Source organism: Setaria italica, chromosome III, assembly GCF_000263155.2.
Source record: "Setaria italica strain Yugu1 chromosome III, Setaria_italica_v2.0, whole genome shotgun sequence".
NCBI classification, from domain to species: domain Eukaryota; kingdom Viridiplantae; phylum Streptophyta; class Magnoliopsida; order Poales; family Poaceae; genus Setaria; species Setaria italica.
Window position 1 is genome coordinate 36,803,042 of NC_028452.1, and position 26,148 is coordinate 36,829,189.

At 42.4% G+C, this 26,148-nt stretch overlaps 1 protein-coding gene and 1 pseudogene across 1 annotated transcript; both read left to right on the forward strand.

Moving 5' to 3' along the window:
* The first annotated feature begins 17,403 nt into the window (after window positions 1–17,403).
* LOC101767179 lies at window positions 17,404–19,309 on the forward strand (annotated as a pseudogene).
* A 2,039-nt stretch (window positions 19,310–21,348) lies between these two features.
* LOC101767574 (NADPH-dependent diflavin oxidoreductase 1) lies at window positions 21,349–25,689 on the forward strand. The gene is made up of 8 exons (XM_014804867.1): window positions 21,349–21,394; window positions 23,467–23,543; window positions 23,647–23,751; window positions 23,877–23,968; window positions 24,166–24,338; window positions 24,433–24,521; window positions 25,378–25,452; window positions 25,546–25,689. The coding sequence occupies exons 1-8, from the start codon at window positions 21,349–21,351 to the stop codon at window positions 25,687–25,689; spliced, it is 801 nt and encodes a 266-aa protein (XP_014660353.1).
* The last annotated feature ends 459 nt before the right edge of the window (window positions 25,690–26,148 follow it).

Below are 26,148 nucleotides of genomic sequence, written 5' to 3' on the forward strand. Positions count from 1 at the left end.
AAAAGGATACCACTCTTATCAAACTACGAATAGGCTTTAGTAAAGGCTGATGAAAGGGACAAAAGGAAAGGAAAGTCATCTTCCAGTGGTGCTATCCCCGACCTCGGGCATTTATCAAAAAAAGACGCTCAAAGGGTAGCAGCAATGCCCTTGGATCAACAAGCACAAGTATTGAAATTCATGCAAGAAACAAGTATGGGACTTGATGAATATTTAGGGCAAGTTGAGCCGCCAGCTGCATCGCTCCCTGAGCCGAGATGGACTTTTGAGCTAGGGAAATCTCTAGTAAGGCCTGGGTTGGTACGAAAGCTATCAACAAAGATGTACGAATTACATCAATGGTACATGAAGGTGTCCACCAACTCGAGGGAGATGTTGGGCCTTATGGTAAAACAGATAGATTTTTATGGCGAAGGCGAGAAAGTTCGATGGCTAGACTTCCAGGATATATACAAAGTGTACCATCATGATGTTGGAGGTATGCCCTAGAGGCAATCATAGAGATGATGATATTTCATTTGTATCCATGATTTGTATATTGTGTTCATTGAATATCCATTAAAGGCTACTTGAATTGATTTGCAATTATGTGAATTGTATGTGAAACTCTTTACTTGTATGGTTATTCTAAAGTTGTCCCTAGTCGGAGTTCATGTGAGGACACACATGAATATTAGACTAGCACATGTATTAGTTGATGACTATGTTTCACAAGTCATGGACATGGAGATGTTGAACTAATAATGTGGACACATGTGGAGACATGTGTTAGGACTGACCCAACACGAGAAGTAGTTCTCTCTTTAAACAACATATACGCTTTGTCCTTAGACCTGAGATTGTCGCATGTATTCTAGATGTGGATCGACCTACTTAGGGGCTATCAAACGTTACGCCGTAACAGGGTAGTTATAAAGGTAGCTTTCGGGTTTGTCAAGAAGCATGCTATAAGACATGGTCAATCAAGATGGGATTTGCCCCTCTCTGATTGAGAGTGATATCTCTGGGCCCCTCGAGTGATCGGATCCGAAAATGCATGGCCATGCTACGTCCGGTTAAGAGTTAACCTACAAAGGGATTCCGAATCACAGGATCGAGAAAGAGCGGTCGGCTTGAAGCTAGACCAAATATCGTGAGGCAAAGGGAATAGCATGTATATTATGTTGTGATGGTTCGTCTGATATCATCTTCGTGTGCGTATAGGAGTTGGCACGTCTTGCTAGAGGCCGCTACCGACTATTAGGCCGAGTAGGAGTACTCGGGCCATGTCTATACGTATCCGAACCCATAGGGTCACACACTTAAGGGGCTGGAAGCCCAATTCGGATCTGATCCGAGTTGGATTAGGTTTAGGAGTACTAATGGGCCTCTGATCCAGAGGCCCATCAGGAACCTCTATAAATAGAGGGGTGGGGGCGCCCTAGGGTTTACACCTTTTTGGCGAAACACACCTGCCGCGCCTCCCACGCCCTCGCCTGTTGCAACTCGCGGATTCAGCAGTCCGGCTTGCGACGCTTCCTCCCTGCACGTGTGGATACCTTGGAGGTGTTGCGCCTGCAGCACTTGGACGAGCCACCAACGAGCCGCCCACGAGCCACGACGAGCCGACGACGAGCCGCGGTACCGGAGGTTATCTTGCTGCACGTGGACGAGCTGCTGAGGAGCTGTTGGACGTGATCGACTACGTACGACTACGTGATCGTCTTCACTGCACCGACGCATATCTACATCTTCCGCACCAGTAGTGCATCGAGTGGTAATCCCGTGATCCTTATACGGCAGTTCTTCCTGGTTATACGTGGTAGAAATTTTGATTTGCGCTAGTGTAGCCTACCTCGTATCCCAACAGTGGTATCAGAGCCGTAGCTGCTTAGTTTTGGATTCGAGATGTGTGCATATGGAGATATGCGAGTTCTCTGTTTGATCTATGTCCTGATTTCGTGCCATTGCTGCAATGGTAGTGTAACGACATACTCCTACCGGTCGGTTTCCGCCATCGGAGTTAAGTGATACACGTAAATCCAGTTGCAGTGAGTGAAGATCAATATGATTGGTCGAATCAAATTCCAGGGTCATACGCCAGGCGCATTAGATGTGTAATAGTAGATGGGATCTACTGCCGGGGTCGGGATTTTGCCGTATGCGTATGCTTCGGTAAATCAGCCGTAACTTTTTGGTACGATCTCGGATCGGGGCGATTTCTATACGAAAATTGATCTACAGAAAAAGTTACACGTGAATTTCAACCGCTTCGCCGTTTTCGGCGAAATTAGATTTCCCAAATTCGGCTTGGAAGATGGAGTTTCGGGCCTCCCAAGTTTGGAACGTTAGGACGCCTAACTCTATTTTGCAGGATGTATGTATGTATCTTGTGATCAGTATGGCCCCCTTGTGTATGTGATGCATGTGTGTAACTCATTCGTGACCTGCGTGTCACGCGTACGGCAACACGGCAGGAGCCATATGTGTTGTCACTTTATTGTATTTAATGGTCTGCGTACCAATCTGTGATGATCCAAGCAACTATGTAATCTTCATTACTAGATTCTTTACTAGCTATTAGGCGTAATAGCATGCTCTAGTTCTTGGAGGACTCATCACCAGGAGGATGGCGCACATGGAACATGGAGATGGAGATCACCATGGTGAACAGGTTCTATGGAGATGGAGATCACCATATGAAAACGGGCCATACTGTGTCACAAGCTGTGTGAATGCTATTCTGTTTATGTTTTACTTTCTGCATGCTGTGATGTTAGAAGTAGAACGATCCCTCGCAAATTTTAAGTTAGTATGCCCTCCCAACTAAAACTTGCACCGTCCCATGTCTTGTACAATTAGTGGTGGGTCTATGAAATTAGGGTGCCACTAGTTTTCCTTGACTAGACGGGTTTGTGTCGGACACTTACACGCATAAGGGTTGGTTTGCTTAACGAGGTTATCTTAACGGTTAAGGACCTTGGGGCATAAAGGTTGGGCGCCGAGACATAGAGATGTCACCCAACAACAGGAGTCATATGTGATATGATTAGCAAAAGTTGCTTACCGATCTACCTTGTTTGCTAGCGGTGATGCTAAAGCTCACTAGTGGACTTGTTAGTTGTGGATCCTGAATCACTAAGTATCAATAGAGGGATATTGATTTTAGTGGGAGTAGATTCTGTTAAAATAGTTTAATGTAATTTGCTCTATCATGGATACGTTTGTCTTAGTGTATTTTGCATTACTTTGTTGTAGATTAAATGGCACCTAGCAGCACTACACCGTTTGCCTTGCGTTCGGTCCTTGAGAAGGACAAGTTGAATGGAACAAACTACTCGGATTGGATCCGTAACCTGAGAATTGTTCTCAGGGCTGAGAAAAAGGAAGATGTTCTAGACAACCCACTACCAGAAGAACCTGCTGATGATGCACCCGCTGCTGCTAAGAATGCTTACAAGAAAGCATGTGATGCTAACCTCGAAGTAAGCTGCCTTATGCTTGCTTGCATGGAACCCGAGCTGCAGATGCAGTTTGAAACAAACCATGAGGCGCACGATATGATCGTGGCGCTTAGAGACATGTTCCAAACACAGGCCAGGACTGAAAGGTTCAATGTGTCTAAGGCCTTTGTTGAAAGCAAGCTAGCAGAAGGCGCAGCAGTAGGACCACACGTAATCAAGATGGTTGGTTACACTCAACGGTTGGAGAAGCTAGGCTTCCCACTGGGCCAAGAGTTGGCCACTGATTTCATTCTTTCGTCTCTTCCGCCTAGCTATGGGAACTTCATCTCGAACTACCATATGCATGGGACGGAGAAGAGTCTGAATGAGCTGTGTGGCATGCTTAAAACAGCAGAGGCTGACATCAAGAAAAGCGCTAGTACTAGCCATGTGATGGTGATACAGAACAAGCCCAGCTTTAAGAAGAAGGGCAATTCTTGGAAGAAGAAGGGCAAGGCTGGAACGTCCAAGCCAAACCCAACGCCCAAGGTTAAAGCTGGACCTGGACCTGCTCCAGACAAGGAGTGCTTTTACTGTCATGAACTTGGTCACTGGAAGAGAAACTGCAAGCAGTACCTAGCTTCCTTGAAGAATGGCGGAAGTAAGAGTACTTCTACCTCAGGTACGCTTGTTGTTAATGTTATAGACAACATATTTCTCGCTGATACAATTATTAATTCTTGGGTATTTGATACCGGAGCGGTTGCTCATATTTGCAATTCGATGCAGGGAATGATAAGAAGTAGAAGCGTGGAAAGAGGAGAAGTTGATTTCCGCGTGGGCAATAATGCAAGAGTTGCTGCTTTGACCGTCGGGACGATGCAACTCCACCTCCCGTCAGGATTTATTATGGAGTTGAATAATTGTTATTTTGTTCCTAGTTTAAGTCGAAACATTTTGTCTCCTTCATGCTTGATGAAGGATGGTTATTCATTTGCGAGTGAAAACAATGGTTGTGTGATCTCTAAGAATAATATGTTTATGGCTTTTGCACCCATTGTGAATGGATTATTTGTTTTAAATCTTGATGGTTCACCTGTCTGTAATGTAAGTGCTAAAAGGCCTCGGCCTAATGATTTGAGTCCTACCTACTTGTGGCATTGTCGTTTGGGTCATATAAGTGAAAAGCGCATGAAGAAGCTCCATTCTGATGGACTTCTAACTTCGTTTGATTTTGAATCATACGAGACATGTGAGGCTTGTTTGCTAGGCAAGATGACCAAGACGCCTTTCACAGGATTTCCTGAGAGAGCAGTAGACTTGTTGGAACTCGTACATAGTGATGTATGCGGACCAATGAGCACGACGGCTAGAGGAGGATTCCTATACTTCATAACTTTCACTGATCATTTTAGTAGATATGGCTATGTCTACTTGATGAGGCACAAGTCTGAAACCTTTGAAAAGTTCAAGGAATTTCAGAATGAAGTTGAAAATCAGCGTGGCAAGAAAATTAAGGCCTTACGATCTGATCGTGGAGGCGAGTATTTGAGCCACAAGTTTAGCAATCATCTAAAGAGTTGCGGAATTGTTCCACAACTTACGCCGCCTGGAACACCTCAGAGAAACGGTGTGTCCGAGCGACGTAATCGAACTTTGTTAGACATGGTTCGATCAATGATGAGCCAGTCGGACCTACCGTTGTCATTTTGGGGATACGCTCTAGAAACAGCAGCTTTCACACTTAATAGGGTACCATCTAAATCCGTAGTTAAGACACCATATGAGATGTGGACTGGAAAGGTTCCTAGTTTGTCTTTTCTAAAGATTTGGGGATGTGAAGTGTTTGTCAAGCGACTTCAGTCGGACAAGATCACACCCAAGTCGGATAAGTGCATTTTCGTGGGATATCCAAAGGAGACTTTGGGATATTATTTCTACAACCGATCAGAAGGCAAAGTGTTTGTCGCTCGGAACGGGGTTTTCCTAGAGAAAGAGTTTCTCAAAGGAGAAAAGAGTGGAAAGACAGTGCATCTTGAAGAAGTTCAAGATGAGCCAATCGGGCAAGAATCAATGAGTGATGCTAACGTAGCAGAACAAGTTGAGATACCCATGGCAAGAGAAGCACCGCCACAACCACGAAGGTCGGCAAGGCTCCGCGAAATGCGGGAAATATTATTGTTGGACAATGATGAGCCTGCGACATATGCAGAAGCAATGATGGACCCAGACTCCGAAAAATGGCAGAGTGCCATGCAATCCGAAATAGAGTCCATGGGAGACAATCAAGTTTGGAACTTGGTTGACCCGCCTGATGGTGTTAAAGCCATAGAGTGCAAGTGGATCTATAAGAAGAAAAAGGACATGGATGGAAATGTTCACATCTATAAAGCACGACTTGTCGCAAAAGGTTTTCGACAAGTTCAAGGAGTTGACTACGACGAGACCTTCTCGCCCGTAGTGATGCTTAAGTCCATTCGGATTATTCTAGCTATAGCTGCATATTTCGATTATGAGATATGGCAGATGGATGTCAAGACAGCTTTCCTGAATGGAAACCTAGCTGAGGACGTGTATATGATACAGCCCGAGGGTTTTGTCGATCCGAAAAATGCTGGAAAGGTATGCAAGCTTCAGAGATCCATTTATGGATTGAAGCAAGCATCTAGGAGTTGGAACATTCATTTTGATGAAGTGGTCAAAGGGTTTGACTTCAGCAAGAACGAAGAAGAGTCTTGTGTTTACAAGAAGGTTAGTGGGAGCTCTGTAGTATTTCTAATCTTATATGTGGATAACATATTACTGATTGGAAATAACATTCCTATGCTTGAGTCCGTAAAGACTTCACTGAAAAATAGTTTTTCGATGAAGGACTTAGGGGAAGCGGCATATATTCTGGGCATTAAGATCTATAGAGATAGATCGAGAAGGCTTATAGGTTTAAGCCAAGATACTTACATTGACAAAGTGTTGAAGCGGTTCAGCATGAAAGAGGCAAAGAAAGGGTTCTTGCCTATGTCACATGGCATACATCTCAGCAAGACTCAGTGTCCTTCGACAGCTGATGAGCGGGATCGCATGAGTAGAGTGCCATATGCCTCGGCTATTGGATCTATCATGTATGCAATGATAAGTACTCACCCAGATGTTTCATATGCGCTAAGTATGACAAGCAGACACCAATCTGATCCAGGTGAGAGTCACTGGACAACGGTGAAAAACATTCTTAAGTACTTGAGAAGGACTAAAGATATGTTCCTCGTCTATGGAGGTCAGGAGGAGCTCGTTGTAACAGGTTATACCGATGCTAGTTTCCAAACCGACAGAGATGATTCAAAGTCACAATCAGGATTTGTGTTCACGCTAAATGGTGGTGCTGTTAGTTGGAAGAGTTCCAAGCAGGAGACGGTGGCCGATTCTACGACAGAAGCCGAGTACATCGCGGCTTCGGAAGCCGTGAAGGAAGGTGTTTGGATAAGGAATTTCCTCATTGAGCTTGGTGTGTTCCCGAATGCGTCCAGCCCATTGAATCTCTACTGTGATAACAATGGGGCAATTGCGCAAGCAAAGGAGCCAAGGAACCACCAGAAGAATAAACACGTAATGCGGCGATTTCATCTCATTCGAGACTTCATTAACCGGGGTGAGATCAAGATATGCAAAATACACACGGATCTGAACATTTCTGATCCGTTGACAAAACCACTCCCGCAAGCTAAGCATGATGCGCATGTAAGAGCTATGGGTATTAGGTACCTTCTAGATTGACTCTAGTGCAAGTGGGAGACTGTTGGAGGTATGCCCTAGAGGCAATCATAGAGATGATGATATTTCATTTGTATCCATGATTTGTATATTGTGTTCATTGAATATCCATTAAAGGCTACTTGAATTGATTTGCAATTATGTGAATTGTATGTGAAACTCTTTACTTGTATGGTTATTCTAAAGTTGTCCCTAGTCGGAGTTCATGTGAGGACACACATGAATATTAGACTAGCACATGTATTAGTTGATGACTATATTTCACAAGTCATGGACATGGAGATGTTGAACTAATAATGTGGACACATGTGGAGACATGTGTTAGGACTGACCCAACACGAGAAGTAGTTCTCTCTTTAAACAACATATACGCTTTGTCCTTAGACCTGAGATTGTCGCATGTATTCTAGATGTGGATCGACCTACTTAGGGGCTATCAAACGCTACGCCGTAACAGGGTAGTTATAAAGGTAGCTTTCGGGTTTGTCAAGAAGCATGCTATAAGACATGGTCAATCAAGATGGGATTTGCCCCCTCTGATTGAGAGTGATATCTCTGGGCCCCTCGAGTGATCGGATCCGAAAATGCATGGCCATGCTACGTACGGTTAAGAGTTAACCTACAAAGGGATTCCGAATCACAGGATCGAGAAAGAGCGGTCGGCTTGAAGCTAGACCAAATATCGTGAGGCAAAGGGAATAGCATGTATATTATGTTGTGATGGTTCGTCTGATATCATCTTCGTGTGCGTATAGGAGTTGGCACATCTTGCTAGAGGCCGCTACCGACTATTAGGCCGAGTAGGAGTACTCGGGCCATGTCTATACGTATCCGAACCCATAGGGTCACACACTTAAGGGGCTGGAAGCCCAATTCGGATCTGATCCGAGTTGGATTAGGTTTAGGAGTACTAATGGGCCTCTGATCCAGAGGCCCATCAGGAACCTCTATAAATAGAGGGGTGGAGGCGCCCTAGGGTTTACACCTTTTTGGCGAAACACACCTGCCGCGCCTCCCACGCCCTCGCCTGTTGCAACTCGCGGATTCAGCAGGCCGGCTTGCGACGCTTCCTCCCTGCACGTGTGGATACCTTGGAGGTGTTGCGCCTGCAGCACTTGGACGAGCCACCGACGAGCCGCCCACGAGCCACGACGAGCCGACGACGAGCCGCGGTACCGGAGGCGATCTTGCTGCACGTGGACGAGCTGCTGAGGAGCTGTTGGATGTGATCGACTACGTACGACTACATGATCGTCTTCACTGCACCGACGCATATCTACATCTTCCGCACCAGTAGTGCGTCGAGTGGTAATCCCGTGATCCTTATACGGCAGTTCTTCCTGGTTATACGTGGTAGAAATTTTGATTTGCGCTAGTGTAGCCTACCTCGTATCCCAACACATGATGCCCTGGACGTCTCTCTAATCAGCGCCTGGGTTCTATAAGTGTCCTTTTATATCTACATGTAAATTTTGGCTCATATCAGTATTTTTTTTGCGTGCATCACCGTACTAACTTCGTCTTACATTTTATGTAGGATGCTAATTCAGACGTGCCGATGAGAGGCGTACCTACATATTGGCTTCATGGATCCATCCGTAGTTAACCAAAAATAGATACAATTATCACTGGAAAAAACCTTGGTGGAAGTATACAATTTCCTAGACAAACAAAAATTCAAGGATTTGATACTAGTTCCATACAACTTCAAGTAAGTGTGTGTATACCGTCTACTTTTGTTATCTTTTTCCTGACCTGATTAATGTTAGTTAGCTCTAATATGCATGAACATTTTACGTACGCAGCTTCCACTGGATCCTTATTATAATTGAGCTTGAAAGAAGCCACATCACTGTCTTCGATTCATTGAGGAAAGATCCGGTGGTGTACCAAGACATGCAAGACATGCTAGACTTGTAATAATTCTGGACCTTTATCTCTATGCAAAAGTTTGTTTCCTAAATTTTATCCTTGTTACACTATATCATTAATTATTCTAATCCGCAGTGCATGGAAACAATTCATAAGGACACACAAAGGTCCATTCAAAGAAAAACTTACATAGAACACAAACTTTCTAGTACGTATGAAGTCTGCACATTTAGTACATTATATAACACGAATATTTCATAACTTATTTTTTTCCCGTACTGAAGTGCTTAAGACAGGAACCCGGGAATAATCTATGTGGCTACTACATCTGTGAGCACATGCACAGTTTTATGGGACCCAAGGGACTAAAGATGACGCCGCACAACTTTAAAGTACGTAAATTAAAACTATTACTAGTTAATTATTTTCTAGCTCCTTATATTTAATTGTTCGTGTAACATTCACAAATTTCCAAATTATAGATGTTAAATATTCAACAAGGACTCTTGAAGAAAGAAAGAGGAGCGACAATATGTGAAGGTCTAATTGGATTCCTAATGGACGAGGTGGTAAATCCACAAGGAGAATTTTATTACAATGGATGACAATTAGACGCTTCGAGCAACACCTCGACGGGAAGATTGTAGATATATAGTTTGATTTGTATATATAATACGCGCTAAGATCGATTTGTATATATAGTTGATTTCATTATACTAGTTGAATTGTGTATATATATAGTAATTATATAATTACAAAGTTCATTCGTTTAAATACTAGTTGATTTCATTATACTAGTTGAATTGTGTATATATATAGTAATTATATAATTACAAAGTTCATTCGTTTAAATACTAGTTGATTTCATTATAAACAAGTCTTAACTATTAAAGGTTAACAAAAGGGCCGCGGTACTACGTACGTGATGCATGAAAATTTCAGGCGCCATGCAGGACGCCATGCATGAAAATTTAAGTAGGACTTTAGTCCCGGTTGGGAAACCCAACCGGGACTAAAGGGGCACCCTATACTCCCGGTTGCATTTACCAATCGGGAGTAAAGGACCTGTCCCGCGCCTGGTATGGCAGGCCCTTTAGTCCCGGTTGGTGAAACTAACCAGGACTAAAGGGTGACCTTTACTCCCGGTTGAAGGACCCAAGACTGAAGACCCCCCCTTTTTGTCCCGGTTGGTTTATCCTGGATGGATTTTCGGGAGATATGCACCCTACCAACCGGGACTAAAAGCCAGTTCTCTACTAGTGAATGGTAAGTGAAGCCGGCGTGGTGTGGCTGCCACGGACCTGTTGGCTCCGGCGAGGGGCACATCAAGGCTACTGAGACGGCCACCACTGCATCGTGCCCGACTGTGGTGACAGCGCTAGCAGTTGAAGGCGCCCAGTGGTGGTGCTATGAGGACGCGCGGTGGTTGTGGTTTGTTTGAGCGGCGGGTGGTGTTGGCTATGTAGGTGTGGCTTGATCTCCCCATGTTCTCTCTCCCTCTCAATGGTTCTCTTGCTTGTAGAGATGATGATGTTGTCATGTAGGAGCTTTGACCGAAAGTTGTACCCGACTGTTGTGTCATGTCAGCAACAATGACGCTACTTGGGCATCATATCCCTCCCTTAAGCAATTGTTGTGGTGCTTTTTTAAAGGTCAATGGTCTTTTGGGTGAAAACCAAACTGCAGCTTGTTGGATGGGCAACGACGGCATCTTCGCGGTCGTGTTCTACTTGGAGATGTTGCCTTGGAGGTCTTATAGAGTGGCATCCATTACCTAGCCGGAGTCCATTTGCGCAACAAGATTTGACAAGAAACAGAAGATAAGTTTGTCAGCAGGATGATTCTTTGTTTCTGACATCAAAGTTTCTAAGCAGACGAGAGATATGATGGATTAGTTCTGTATAAATAAAATGCAAGGTTGAAATATGAGACTGAAGCTTAGTCTTCTAGCTTTCTATTTTTATCTTATTTTTATCTTAGAGCTTTCTTTTTTGTGTTATTGGATCAGAGTCTAAGAACTCTTTTAATTTTTGGCTGTATATATCTACCACGCGGATGTAGTAAGTCAGATTTTATCCTTTATCTATGATGCGTTCAGTGTTTGCTTGATTGCCAGTATTAACTTTAGGAGAATCCTATGAAATACTTAAGTGCATCCTATATCTGATACCCTCTTGCTTGCTGTGATCTCCTCCTGCTGTGTTCCTTAGACCTTAATTTGATCAGGTTTCTAGCGACGTTGTGTGGTCTACGATCGGAGTTGTGACACCTTGTCGGCAGTCTGTGTTTCTTAAACCATCTTGGAGAGATGGCTGATTGTAATTTGTTCATGAGAGCTACTATATCTGCAGGAGTTTTCGATTTATGAAGGCGCCGAGAATTGAAAGAACTGTTTTAAAGAAACCTTGTGAATACAACACCTTCAACGCTGCTCCTTGTGCTGAGTTTTTTTTCCTGTCCATGGTTAGAAAGTGCCAAGATGTATATGTTGTCATTACAGGAAAAAGAGGGGTCCTTTCACAAGTATATGACAAGCATCATATACCCTATCGATTGGTGATGGAGTTGATCAAAGTGGAAATGTAAAAATGACGGAATCCCGAAATGTTCTTGATCGGTGGAATCTATATATAGGGATTTGATCATTTGAAGTTTGTGAGTTGTTGACAATCGCGCATACCCAAAACTTTGACGTAAGACGTCAAAATCCAAAGGTATGCTAAAGAATATCAGTGTATACATGATACATGGATATCTTTCTTTTTTCCAATAAAGGAAGCATTAGTGATTTCACAAACATTACATTGATTTAATACAAGCCACTCCCGATCTCTGTGCATGGCGGAATGCACATGGCCTACAATTAAAAATGGTGAATGATGCAGGGGGTGCAGCAAACTCATTTGAAATCCCTGAAGTGGGTGTATGCAATGTTACATGTCTACTATCTTAAGGCCCTGTTTGGGAGGAGGGTGCTAAAATTTAGCCCTGAACTAAAGTTTAGCCCCCTCAAATGAAGGGGCTAAAGTTTAGCACTTGGGGTGTTTGGGTAAGAAGCTAAACTTTAGCTCTTGTGTTGACAAAAGACCTATTTACCCATGTTTTCTCTCCTCTCCTTTACCCCTCTCTGCTTTCCTTCTCAACTTCTTCCTTCCTGCGATGAGGCCATGCGTTTTCTTGTCGTTGCCCCTGCCGAGCATCTCCTCCAGCCATCCCCAGTCGTTGACGCCGTGGCTTAGCACCATCTCCTCCATGGACCGCCGGAAGTCCCCGTACGGGTCCGCGGACTCGATGGCCAGCGCCATCGCCCCACCGCAGTGGACGCCCCGGGTTGCTTCGTCACCTTTGTGATGGAGCTCGTGGAGTCGGGCTCGAAGAAGAGCCTGCTGTGGGACCCGAGCCCGTGGATGAAGACCTCGTCCTCGTCCGCGAGGTGAGTGTTGGAGGTATGCCCTAGAGGCAATCATAGAGATGATGATATTCCATTTGTATCCATGATTTGTATGTTGTGTTCATTGAATATCCATTGAAGGCTACTTGAATTGATTTGCAATTATGTGAATTGTATGTGAAACTCTTTACTTGTATGGTTATTCTAAAGTTGTCCCTAGTCGGAGTTCATGTGAGGACACACATGAATATTAGACTAGCACATGTATTAGTTGATGACTATGTTTCACAAGTCATGGACATGGAGATGTTGAACTAATAATGTGGACACATGTGGAGACATGTGTTAGGACTGACCCAACACGAGAAGTAGTTCTCTCTTTAAACAACATATACGCTTTGTCCTTAGACCTGAGATTGTCGCATGTATTCTAGATGTGGATCGACCTACTTAGGGGCTATCAAACGCTACGCCGTAACAGGGTAGTTATAAAGGTAGCTTTCGGGTTTGTCAAGAAGCATGCTATGAGACATGGTCAATCAAGATGGGATTTGCCCCTCTCTGATTGAGAGTGATATCTCTGGGCCCCTCGAGTGATCGGATCCGAAAATGCATGGCCATGCTACGTACGGTTAAGAGTTAACCTACAAAGGGATTCCGAATCACAGGATCGAGAAAGAGCGGTCGGCTTGAAGCTAGACCAAATATCGTGAGGCAAAGGGAATAGCATGTATATTATGTTGTGATGGTTCGTCTGATATGATCTTCGTATGCGTATAGGAGTTGGCACGTCTTGCTAGAGGCCGCTACCGACTATTGGGCCGAGTAGGAGTACTCGGGCCATGTCTATACGTATCCGAACCCATAGGGTCACACACTTAAGGGGCTGGAAGCCCAATTCGGATATGATCCGAGTTGGATTAGGTTTAGGAGTACTAATGGGCCTCGGATCCAGAGGCCCATCAGGAACCTCTATAAATAGAGGGGTGGGGGCACCCTAGGGTTTACACCTTTTTGGCTGAACACACCTGCCGCGCCTCCCACGCCCTCGCCTGTTGCAACTCGCGGATCTAGCAATCCGGCTTGCGACGCTTCCTCCCTGCACGTGTGGATACCTTGGAGGTGTTGCGCCTGCAGCACTTGGATGAGCCATCGACGAGCCGCCGACGAGCCACGACGAGCCGACGACGAGCCGCGGCACCGGAGGCGATCTTGCTGCACGTGGACGAGCTGCTGAGGAGCTACTGGACGTGATCGACTACGTACGACTACATGATCGTCTTCACTGCACCGACGCATATCTACATCTTCCGCACCAGTAGTGCATCGAGTGGTAATCCCGTGATCCTTATACGGCAGTTCTTCCTGGTTATACGCGGTAGAAATTTTGATTTGCGCTAGCGTAGCCTACCTCGTATCCCAACAGTGGTATCAAGAGCCGTAGCTGCTTAGTTTTGGATTCGGGATGTGTGCATATGGAGATATGCGAGTTCTCTGTTTGATCGATGTCCTGATTTCGTGCCCTTGCTGCAATGGTAGTGTAACGACATACTCCTACCGGTCGGTTTCCGCCATCGGAGTTAAGTGATACACGTAAATCCAGTTGCAGTGAGGGAAGATCAATATGATTGGTCAAATCGAAATCCAGGGTCATACGCCAGGCGCATTAGATGTGCAATAGTAGATGGGATCTACTGCCGAGGTCGGGATTTTGCCGTATGCGCATGCTTCGGTAAATCAGCCGTAACTTTTCGGTACGATCTCGGATCGGGGCGATTTCTATACGAAAATTGATCTACAGAAAAAGTTACACATGAAAAACAACGAAAATTGGTCAGGCCAGCCGATCTCCCACAAAAAACAATTTTTTCCAATCACATATTCAGAAAGGCCACATGATCCTTTTCCTCAACGGTTCCAGTTCCGATGTGACAATCAATGTAACCTTTCCATCCGTCGATGAATTTTGTCTCCAGCCGATGAGACCCTTTAGCCGGGTAGTGAAATGGTAAATCGGCGGAAGTAATATCCAATCCCGTCAGCATTAGGACGTCAGCTAAGGTTGGGGTCATTGGCCCGTGAATGAATAAGAAGACGTTTAGGGTGTCCGACCAAAAATATGATGCGGCAATAAGCATGGGTTCGTTTCTAGTCATATTTGATAGAGAAAGTGTAATGCACTGATTGATGCGGCGCTCTTGCTAGAAGACCCTTTTAGAGTTGGCCATCCTAAGATACCAGTTTTTCCATCCAGGTGTGCGGTTGGGCCAAGATTTAAAGGCATGATCCCAATCAGCTAGATCATCGATGCAAATTTAAAAGGGATTCTACTAGTCTCCAAATTAATCAGTCTGTCGGATTAGGGTCTCCCATGGGGCCTAAGGCGATGAATCCAGGGGTGTCTGCTATAGGGATGGTGATTCTATCTCTAAGCTCCTGAGAAATGCGAAAATGGTTGAGTAAAGAAAGGAAGATAGAAGCACGAGAAAAACAACGAAGGCAGAGAGGTATACCTCGGGGACGGCAGTAAGAGTGGCCATGGAGCTGGTTGCCTGAGGTTTAGAGTTTGAAGCAATTAGCAAATGAATCACTAATGGTCGCTGGAGATCGCTGATGGTTGCCGGGAGTCGTCGAAGGTCACCTTTCACTCGGAAGAAAGTGGAAGCAAGGTGTGACGGTGTGAGAAGATGACCCAGTGGGGAAAAAGAAGATGATGGCTATAAATTTATAAACTCAACCGAGGGTAAATGTGGTATCTCATCCACCACCTACGTGAAACCCGAAGAGCTGTTACCCCCAGGCATTTTTTTCAGGCAATCATGACTGAGGAGATTTCGGAACAGAAAAGATCTTGTTACATGGTGATTGGTAAGCATCGACGTTTTCCCAGGAAGGTGAAAATTATGGTTGAGACAATTTCGGAGCAAAAGATATGTTTCACTCCGAAACTGGGGGGTATGTGTTGACACCATTTTTTGACATACGTCAAAGATGGCGACAAAAGGAAGCAGAGATGCCAATGCATAGTGGAAAGACAACGGCTAGTGGAATCGGCTGATAGGGTTGCAAAGGGCTCAGCTGATGAAGCTATAAGAGATCGGCCGATGATGGCAAAAGCCTTGCCGATAGAGGAAGACAGAGGCCTAGCTGATGGAATCACAAGGGTGCAGCCGATGGAAGATGATAGGGGCATAGCTGATGAGGTCAGCCGATGCGAGTAGAAGGATTCCAGCCGATTGGAGATGTTGGAGGTTCGGCCGATGAAGAGCAGGTTTTTAGCCGATGGAGGCCAAGTTCATTTCCGACTGCCGTACAAGTCGTTTTTGTTTTCTTTTGTTTAGAAAGTTTGTTTCTTTAGAGATAGATATTATGTTTTGTTGTAATCGACTAGGACTAGGAATCTTGATGTTTAGGGTATAAATAGAGGCCCTGCGAGATCTAGAAACATACACATCATAATCAATACAAATCTACTATTTTCGCAATTTACTTTCAAGTCGGCGACTTTGCCATTGTTTTCTTTTCTTCACGAGTTCTTCCAAGCTAGTTGGGTTGCATCGCTTCGATCTCCGGCTAGACTGTAAGTTCCGCGTTTACCGAATACTTTCTAGGCTTTAACTTCGGGCGTATCGCTATCGTTTCATCTAGATTTATTCACAAGGTATCAATATTTGCTAGATCTGCAAACTTTATTCATTAAATCTTATTGTTTTAGCTTTTATCATAGTTATCCATCTCGGAACATGTTCCGATCGTCTTTTACTTTATTTTTCTTATCAATCTACTGTCACACAGCCGATTAGATCTATTTCGAGTGTTGTTTGCGTAGTACCATTTAGGTTGTGTTTTACGCTTCCTTTGCATCTACTACGTCCACATCGGTTGATGTAGCTGATTGTCTTTTGCCCGTGTTGGCTGTCGTGCCAATACGTCCTGTCGAGTGATTTGGAACACCAGCCGATTTGCTCTTGTATTGGACATTTACTTGTCCTTGTCAATCAGTAGGTCAGATTGACTAGCACGCCGCGGATCGAGAGGGCTACAACCCGAACACGAGCTAAGCAGATTCTCCCGGGTTTCGTGTGTTAGTACGCAGGAGTCAACCGTCCGATTTTTGCGTCAACACATTGGTAAGCTTGCAAGAACAGAATTTATTAGCACTAGTCTTCCTCCTACTTCCTAATTTTTTCTGGAATCTTGCTTCAATCATGCTCAAATACTTATTTGAGATTTGACGGTGATTCATTGGGATTCCAAGATATTTAAAAGGGAGAGATCCTTCCTTACAGCCAAAGATTTGCATATAGTCTCCCACATTATCTTTTGACTTCCCAAAGTAGAACAACTCACACTTATGAAAATTAATCTTACGGCCGGAGAGCTTTTTGAGGGTACATATTACTAGCTTTAAGTTTTTGGCCTGCTCTAGATCATTTTTCATAAAGAGAATTGTATGATCGGCGTATTGAAGAATTGATAATCCTCCATCTAATAGATGAGGCACTAGGCCCCTAATTGATCATTATCTCTAGCTCTTGAAATGAGAATTGCTAACATATCTGCCACAACATTAAACAAGATCAGTGACAAAGGGTTTTCCTGCCTCAACCTGTTTTTATTTGGAAGAAATGTCCAATGTCATCGTTCACTTTAACCCCCACGCTTCCCCCACGCACTATATTCTCAATCCAATTGCACCACGCCGAAGAAAACCCCTTTATTCTTAAAGCCTATTGTAAGAATGACCAATTAACCTTATCGTAGGCTTTCTCAAAATCTAGTTTGAGTATAATCCCATTCTATTTTTTTCTATGCAATTCATAAATGGTTTTGTGTAGAATGACCACTCCCGAATATTTTAGCCATCGAAGGGAGCTTTCATTGTATAGGAAGTACTATTTCATGCGAAGCCCACTTTCCTTCTAACTGTAGTAATTTCTTGCAGCCAAACAGGTTCTTAAGGATTTCCTTTATGTCAATGATTTTGACAAGGATATGATCATGAAGATCCTTAATCGGGTGATTGAGGTTAAGAAAACGATAAAATTTGGAGACATGAGTTTCCAACTGTTCAAAGGAAAATTAATGGTGATGATTTTTTGCCAAGCCATCAATGAGGACCCGTGTTTCATCTCAGACGTGATTCTTCTTATTGGTGGGCGTGCTATTTATTTGGGTCCTGATGATATCCAAATGAGCAAGCACGAGGAGACTCGTGATGTTGCTCGAGTACTTTCTGGATATAGTGACATCGTTGTGGCTCTGGTTTTTGCTCACCAGGTTTGATATTGAGTTTCATGATTAGGATTTTTATGGTTGACCTATTTACCAACATAATGCGCAAGTACTCGTATATTCTGGGTCATTTTCTTGCAAATTTGATCTGTCCCGGCCACCATGCTGCTTGAGCACAAGAGTTAGGTATCTGCCTCAAAACTATGAGCATTAGAGTTGGCAGCTAAAGCAAGATTTTCTCAATAGGAAACATATTAATACGAAACACCTACAACATTTTAGTGCAGGTTTGACAATCTTATTGAAGTAGGATGTTAATTCTAATAATCTAAAAGCCAATTTGGTATGTGTATGGATGCATAATGTGTTTTAGCTTTTATCATTATCTTGGCAGTTATCTTTTGGTTTGAGTATGTCCATTGATAGTGTATTGAAAATTATCATACCTAATCCATCAAGCAAATAATTGATGTTTTCGGTTGATCGTTTGCTCTGAGATCATAATGTTTTGTTGACATGTACTGAGATACTTGATCTTCCTAATTTACTGTTGCTATTCTTCCTGCATGCATTAATCTTAAATAATGCTATTCAGTGTTGGTTACCTTTTCCGTTTGCATCTAAGCATCATCTTCCTAACTTCCCATATGGTATTGGCAGGATATTCTGAACTTGGCTAAATATGCATCTGTACCTGTAATAAATGGCAATGGCCTCACCGTTAACCATCCATGCCAAATAACGGCTGATCACTTACTACACTTGAGCACATTTGTCGTATTCAAAACACCAAGGTAGATTACTATATGTACCATTGAAGTAGCTGCATATGATCTTTTTCTTTTATATCTCAAGTTTCTGGAATGCAACCAATTCTCGTTTTCAATCGTGATGCAGGTTGCCTATGTTGTAGATGGGAACAATATTGTGCACTCATGGCTTCTATTAGCTGTTGTACTTCCTTTTCACTTTGTATGCGCTTGTCCCAACTCCCAAGGGATTTGAGCCGGATACAAAGAGACAATGGAGGTTGCCAAGAGTGCTGAAATCAGCAAGATTGAAATAACAAATGATCCCAAGGGGAAGCAGTTAAGGAAGCATATGTCTGGGCTTCCATGGGTCAACACGAAGCTGATTATAGAAAACAGAAGTTACAAGGATTCACGATTTGTCTCTTTTTCTCATTTACACCCGAAGTCTTTGCACATGTCAGTTACATTTATTGGAAGATAGAAGCTTATTAGAATTCATTCTTGTCTTACTGGACGCCAACTACATTTACTGTTACTGGTATATATGGTGAATTACAGGAAACTGGAGGAGTAATCATTTATGTTCTTACATTCAGACGGTTCAAGGATATAGCATAACAGTGATTGTTTTGTGCCTTAATGGTGTTACCTTAAGAAAGCTTTGCTGGTGAAGGATGAAATTTTGAGAGTTAACTTCGTAGAAGCAGGTAATTCAGCTCCCAATATTGAAATTTCCGGTTGCCTCGTAGACCCTAATTGCCTAATTGATGGTGCCTATTATTTGTGCAGGCAATGCAGGTGGAGCTTCACAGCTTGGAGATTGCTTTACAGAAATTTTCAAGAATTATTTTTCAGTATTGGGCATGAAGTAAGATGAAAATGTTAGATTAAAATCTTGAATGCCATTTTTTGCTGTTCATATATCGATTTTGCACTATATTTTTATTTCTTCGAGGTACATCATACCCACAGCAAATGTTATCTGCTCTTGATCTCCTAATTGCATTCGATGGAATGAAGAGCTTTACAACTATTTCTGGCAGCCATAGTATACATGATGTGAATAATGAGCAGCCTGAAAGGTGGTATTTCATTAAACATTTAGTGCTCGTGATAATTAATTGGTTTTTTGTTGTAATCTTAACATTCAGTATATGGTCCTTGTTGAGGCCATTAATGTTCCAGGTACACAATGTGGTCTAGCCAATGAGCATACCTCGGTAACTTCAATTGACGAAGCAGCCAAGTTGTTTTTTTTGCATACCATGAGATATTGAAGAACTCACAGAATCTTAGGTGGCATGTGGATGGTATTGTCATGAATTTATATATTTCCTTGCAACAATCGAACAGTTCGCTCTGAAATTTCTGAATTTCATTTCTGCACATGTTGTAAGATCCACCTTTGGTTTATCAAAAAAAATGTTCATATTCATATTCAGTTCACACTTGGCATGCTGTGCTTGGACATAACTGTGGCATCAACAATTTCTCGATTCATATGCAAACTGCTGCACTATAGCCCATGAACATACTACTTTGCTTCAACTTATTGTTTGTGATTTTTATGAAATTATGAAATCTTGTGTGTAAACTATGTTTTTCTTTATATATTTTCTACAGACACCACTCAAAATGGAGGCCATCAGTTGGAAATCGGTCTAGACAGCATGCAAGTACAAATCCCAACATGCCTCAGGGCTGAACTCATTGTGTTTAGTCTGCAGAAAACGCATAGTTATTGTCATTTATATTTAGGTTTTTCCTCCCGAAAAGATTCCAACCTATGCATGAGAAGAGAAGACTTTAACCTTGTTGATGCACCTCGCGATTCCTTGCTGTACTCATAGTTGATCATCCACTTTTTGTAGCTGATCATCCCAGTTCTGTATAGACCATTTAGGCAGCTACTAAAGAGATATTTTCTGCTTGTTTTGGATTCTGTCAGCTTGCTGTGTTAATGCTATTGTGCAGTTAGTTCGACGTCTATCCTCCAACAATTTTTTTTTATAATTTATCGGAAGGTTGGCGCGCTGGAGGCGCCCCCCAAGACTCTAGTAAGAGATAAACGGACAAGCTTATGCGTTTTGTTTCTTCCTTCTGTTCGGAATAGAACCTCAGCACACTGTTGGGTCAGTGCATGCTTGACAGTCAAGCATCTGCATCATCATGAGTGTAATATTGACACTGGTGACTGCAAACGGGAACTCCCATGTTGCTGTCTTCGCACACTGTTTCTTTAGCAGTCTCTAAAATGAGGCATGCGGCAATATTATATATCAAGAGGTAGTAGTTGTTCACTGATGTATGCACGTTGCATATCATGCAAGCTCTTTCTCGGAAGTCCAGTTCGTAGCACTTTGATTTCTGTTACGAATAGGAGGAAACGCACCAAAACAGCTTATCTCTTTTCTGAAGACAAGACGCCAAACAAGCTTTTGAAAATTACTTATGCGGTTGGTTGTAGAAAGGGGAACTTGAGTATAGCTGGTCAGCCTGCCTGTTTTTCTCTTGCCAGTCCTTTAGGGGTACACTACTGTGCATAAGCTATACTAGTGTTGAAAAAAGACTAGTGTAAAAGTATCTGACGGCTCATATTAATTGTATACTACTAAAATCTTTACTAGTGGTATTGGTGGTATAGATGAGTAGTATAGGTGGTATAAAGGTATTATAGGGAAAGAATGTTGGATGATTTTTTTTAATTAGGGTCTCATCTTATTTGTAAATTGGGATCACAATCATTTTAAATGATTTGAATATTGGAATCACACGCATTTGATTAGAAATTAGAAATTGGAATCTCACTCGTCTCCTCTCCCGGTGACCTCTCTTCCTCTCACACTCTCTTCACCTCTTATCCTATCACGAGGCCTGACGGCGGCGCGTCCCGACATGGCCACCTGGGGGGATGGCGAGTGGTGACGTGTGGGTCCATAGGAGCGCAGGGAGGGCGGGTAAACAGCGACGTGCGGGCCTCACATGAGCGGTGAGGATGGCAGCTAAACGGCGGCGTGCAGGCCCGCACGAGCCACCAGAGGGGAGGGTGGCTCCGCGTGAGCAGCAGGCTGCTTCTGTAGGATAGAATACTCTATCTGAATATTTTATATGTCGTAGCCCAGTCACCTTCTCAGATATCAAGGCAGCCCCTCACTAGGTGTGGATCAAATGCCCTATTATGCTCTTTCTATCAAATTTGACAATTGAATGACGAAGTCAAGACGATGGACAATGCCCTAGTCGGCATGGTTGGGGAAGGTGTCGATGACCTACTAGATGCGATAGTACATGAACCTGCTTGAGGTGAGTCTCCATCTGATGATGGATGTAATAGTCAAGCAGCGGCCAACGATGACTGTGAGTTGTGGAGTTTGCGAGGACTGAGTGGTGCGCAATGTTTGGAATACTGGCTTGATGCTTGGGGTGTGTTGAGTGGTGCGATGTGTTTGTTTCGATGCTTGGTGTTCGGTTGTTATTTTTTCATTTTATTGTTTTGCTCAATCTAAGCTCTCATCTTCTTTCTAATATAATCGGCAGCTCTCCTACCTAGTTCGTTTCAATTTGATTATTGAATCAATATATGTTTTCTCAGACTGAATCTCTAATCAGAATTCTTAGGAGAATTTCACATATTTGGCCTTTTTAGCTCTCGAGTCTAGACAACCTGAAGGTCCTTCTTTGCAATCCAAGAGCCATACTTTCTCTATGGTTTACAGTTAATAGCTGCTTTAATTTTTATACCATGGGCATTGTATAGAGGAAAACATAAGCACTCAGATAGTGATTGGGTTTATTTGAACTCGGTTTTACAGATAGCGATTCGGTTTGTTGGATTTTAAGCTTTGTTTCACCTTTAATGTTATCTCAATGTTGCACATCGCTTGAAACCAGTTCTGAACTGAACGTTTTTATTTTGCAGATAGCTAGTTCTGATCCAACGACAATTTGGAATGACATCAATCTTTCAGGAAATAGAAACCTTGTTCTGTGGGAAGCTTTTTGATACCCAGTGTTTTGCAACAATCTGAGACTTGTTTGTATGTTTGCATTTGAGAACAGTTCTGTTCACATCCTTCACTTTGAATCATCATGGAAGTCTGAATTATTCAGAACTAGAACTCAAGATAGTCAGCACCACTGTAAATGAGTACGTGTTCAGCAATAAGGTTTCACTGAGCACAGGCATTGTTTAAACCAATGTCACAGAACCTAACACACTCGCTTAGTAGAACATAGGGGATTCTGAGAATATAGCGTGCTTTGACTGCCCTTGTTTACATCAGAAAATTGACAATGCTAACATCAAATCATTAAACAAAATACAGCATGAAATGAACTTAGTTTGTTATCAGACTACAATAAACATGAATCTCATATTCCTTCAGCTTGTCCTGTATGTATGCCTCTCTCGGTTGCTCCTGACAGCATCTGTTCCTCCAAGTGAAATGAAAAGGATCACATAGAAAAATTGAGGGGGTGAGATGAAAAAATAAGGTAATTAATAATTGAAGATATAATTACTAAATTAACCCTGCTAATGGATGGTTAGATGTTCTATATACCTTATACCACTCATAGGTGGTATAAGGCACAGTGTTATTAGTTGCGACTGTAAAATGTTGCTTGTGTACACATTGGACCAACCATGAATATGTTAGCAGGGACATGTCACGAGTATATTTGCATGCATATGGATTAAGATCTAATTTTAAAGTATAATTTGATTTTAGTACTTGGGCAAGTACTTGTCTCTGCAAGTTATAAACAGAAGCAGTATTTAAGTGATCGATTGTTTGAAAGTAAGCCAACTATTTCTTCGTGCTAAATTACAAAGCAGATATCCAATCAGTACTGAATTAAGAAACACTTATCCAATCAGTACTGAATTAAGAAACACTTGATGTTATTACAAGTTGAGCGTAACCTTGTGATTGCACTGATATACCAGATATACCCATTAAAGCTGTTCTAAATATACAATATAAATTGAAGAGCACCGATCACTTGCTGCTGCTACTTGTTTGTGCAGAGCTTCTTGCAGATGAAAGGTTCGTGGTCTTCGTCGTGTCAACTATGGGACAAGGTGATCCCCCGGATTCCATGAAGGTAGTAGGGACATTCATATGCCATTTTTCATTCAGTAGTTACTAGTTTTTAGACTATCCGTTTGCTGATCACAATTTTGGTTTTGGGGTTTCCCATGTGGCAGGGTTTTTGGAGGTACCTTCTCCAGAAGCGTGTGGGTGCACAGTTGCTGCAAGGATTACACTATGTGATGTTTGGGCTTGGGGATTCAGGTTACCAGAAGTACAATGTGATCAGTCTCTTCTAACAAGGACCTTACAATTAAGCTGCTATCGTGCTAGAAGTATGTGCGTTGCTTTCAAATTATACCTTCTTGTTTTTAATCCCCTCTCCACTGTTGTGTTTGCACTGCAGTTTCCTGCAAAGAAGCTCGATCAGAGGCTTTTAGATCTTGGTGCAAAGCGAATCATGGAGAAAGGTTTAGGGGATGATCAACATCCTGCAGGGTATGATTTTAATATCTAGCATTTTTTTCCACTTGCTATTGTTTCTATGTTCACAAAATCACAAGTAAGCTTTGGAGAAGTCAAATGTCATATAATTTTGTTTTTTTTACTGAAATTCAAGGTTATGATTTTTTTTCTTTGGGTTGGAGAGCAATTCATCAAAGATACTAAGAGATAATTTTGTCTTTTTATACCAGATATGAAGGAGCTCTAGACCGGTGGTTGCAGTCTTTGTGGAAATCACTAAATGAAACAAATCCATCACATTTACCTAGAATATCAGATATCATTCATCCCAATTTGGATGTTTTGGGGGATGCAAAGGTCGAAGTCATCTATTACTCAGCTCCACAAGATGCCGACATTTCAGGTATGAGGTCTCAATCTTGATAATATTCACCAGCAATCTCTGTAAATTGTCGAGTAATATTTCTTCTCAAAGATTCTAATATTTCTACTACCAGACTCCAAGAGATTAATTGAAAGACCACGCTCTATGTCCCCTGCTCTGAAGTTCCATAATGATGGAGAGCCACAATACATGTTACAGTTAGTGTGTTCCGTATCCTCTCCATGAGCTTAAACAGTTTAGGCATTTTTATTTTATTCTTATCACTCATTTATACATGTTCAGTCTATATATCTAGCAATTCTGGACATGGATATACATTGGTTGGGGAATCTTCTGCACCTACATATTATTTTTTCGATAAAGGCACCTAGTTATAAATATTTCTGTATGTCTTAGGTTGCTAAATTATTGCTCCTCAGAAAATTTCATCTCCTGCACACACCATATTCATCGGTGGTTGAAAGGGTTTAAACTGATTTTTATTGTAGTTATTTCAAATATAGAGTTTAATATGTAGGCTATTTTGTACATACCTTGCGCCAAATAGTATCCATATAAGATTTCCAGGCCTACAGTTTAGTAGGCTACTTTGTACTGTCCGCGTGGTAAAATAGTATCATGCATAAGCCCATTAGTGGAAACAGAGCTTCAGGAGTGATGCCACCCTACATGGTTTTAGGGTGACTAGCTCTGCCAAAGATGAGTTGAACTTAAGGACTCTTTCCCGTAATTGTATTGGCTCTAACATAGTTTGGTTTTGACTCCGTAGCAAAGTGTGTTTTTCCTTCTTTTTTCTCTATGTATATGTTGTGGACTGGCTTTTGATCTATATAAAATGAAAAATAGCAAAAAAGAATTAAATAATTGCAACTAACTGAAATACTGAAGAATACTTTGAGGCTGTAGTATATCAAACAACAGGTCAATGTATTGTTCATTGTGGGAATTCTCCCCTTGTGCGTTGTGACTAAGATAAATTGATGGTTGTGTTGTAATTTAGTATATCCATCTTTGTTTTATTAATACCTGCTGTTGATGATATTGCTAACCTTTTTAGGTAACAAATCAACTTTTGACTACGGAGGACTCAGAAAGAGATGTCCGCCACTTTGAACTGAAAGATCCATGTTGTGTATGTTCTTTGTTCTCTTTTGATCAGATGATATTGGCTTGCAACCATCTTCTTGTGAACAAGATTGAAAGATTGTGGCTTGTTCCATGCTAGGCTGTTAGATATCAAGTTAGTGATGTTCTAGAAATTCTACCTAGTCAGAATCCATCAGCCGTTGATTCTTTCATTAAACGATCTGTTCAGTCCTGCAGATTGTTACATAATGGTATGCAGATCTGTTCAGTCCTGCAGATTTAACTTTTGGTATCTTTGTGTGTCTTTCTGCCACTGTGGCAACCATAGTTTTTCAACACTTTTGCGTCCACATAATCATGGTTTAGGGCGCTTAGGGCTTTAGGAAATGTGCCCATATTTTTTCTCAACTTAAATGCTCTTGAGTTTGTTAATTTAAAAGGGGGGACAGAATCCTTTTGTACCCAGGTTCGAGCAAAGGATGGGGTCAAAGTTCCCAAATGTTCGCTTGTGAACTGTTCGACAGATTGCATCATCAAGCTAAAGATTTTTGTTGCTTTGACAATGGATGTGCAGCCCTGTTCTATTCTTCTTTGGACTGTAGAAATGAAGATGGTGATTTTCTGTACCGGGACTTCTGGTTAAGTCATGCCCAGAACCACGGGGGTGCTGTCCTTGGAAATGGCTGGTGGCTTCTTTGTTGCTTTTTCTAGGGGTCAACCTGAAAAGATCTATGTACAAGAC

Coding starts and splice junctions, on each gene's coding strand:
- LOC101767574 (XM_014804867.1), top strand. CDS start 21,349: ATGGCGAGTGGTGACGTGTGGGTCCATAGGAGCGCAGGGAGGGCGG. Junction 24,339..24,432: donor ACAAGATGCCGACATTTCAG/GTATGAGGTCTC, acceptor TTCTACTACCAG/ACTCCAAGAGATTAATTGAA. Junction 24,522..25,377: donor CACAATACATGTTACAGTTA/GTGTGTTCCGTA, acceptor TAACCTTTTTAG/GTAACAAATCAACTTTTGAC.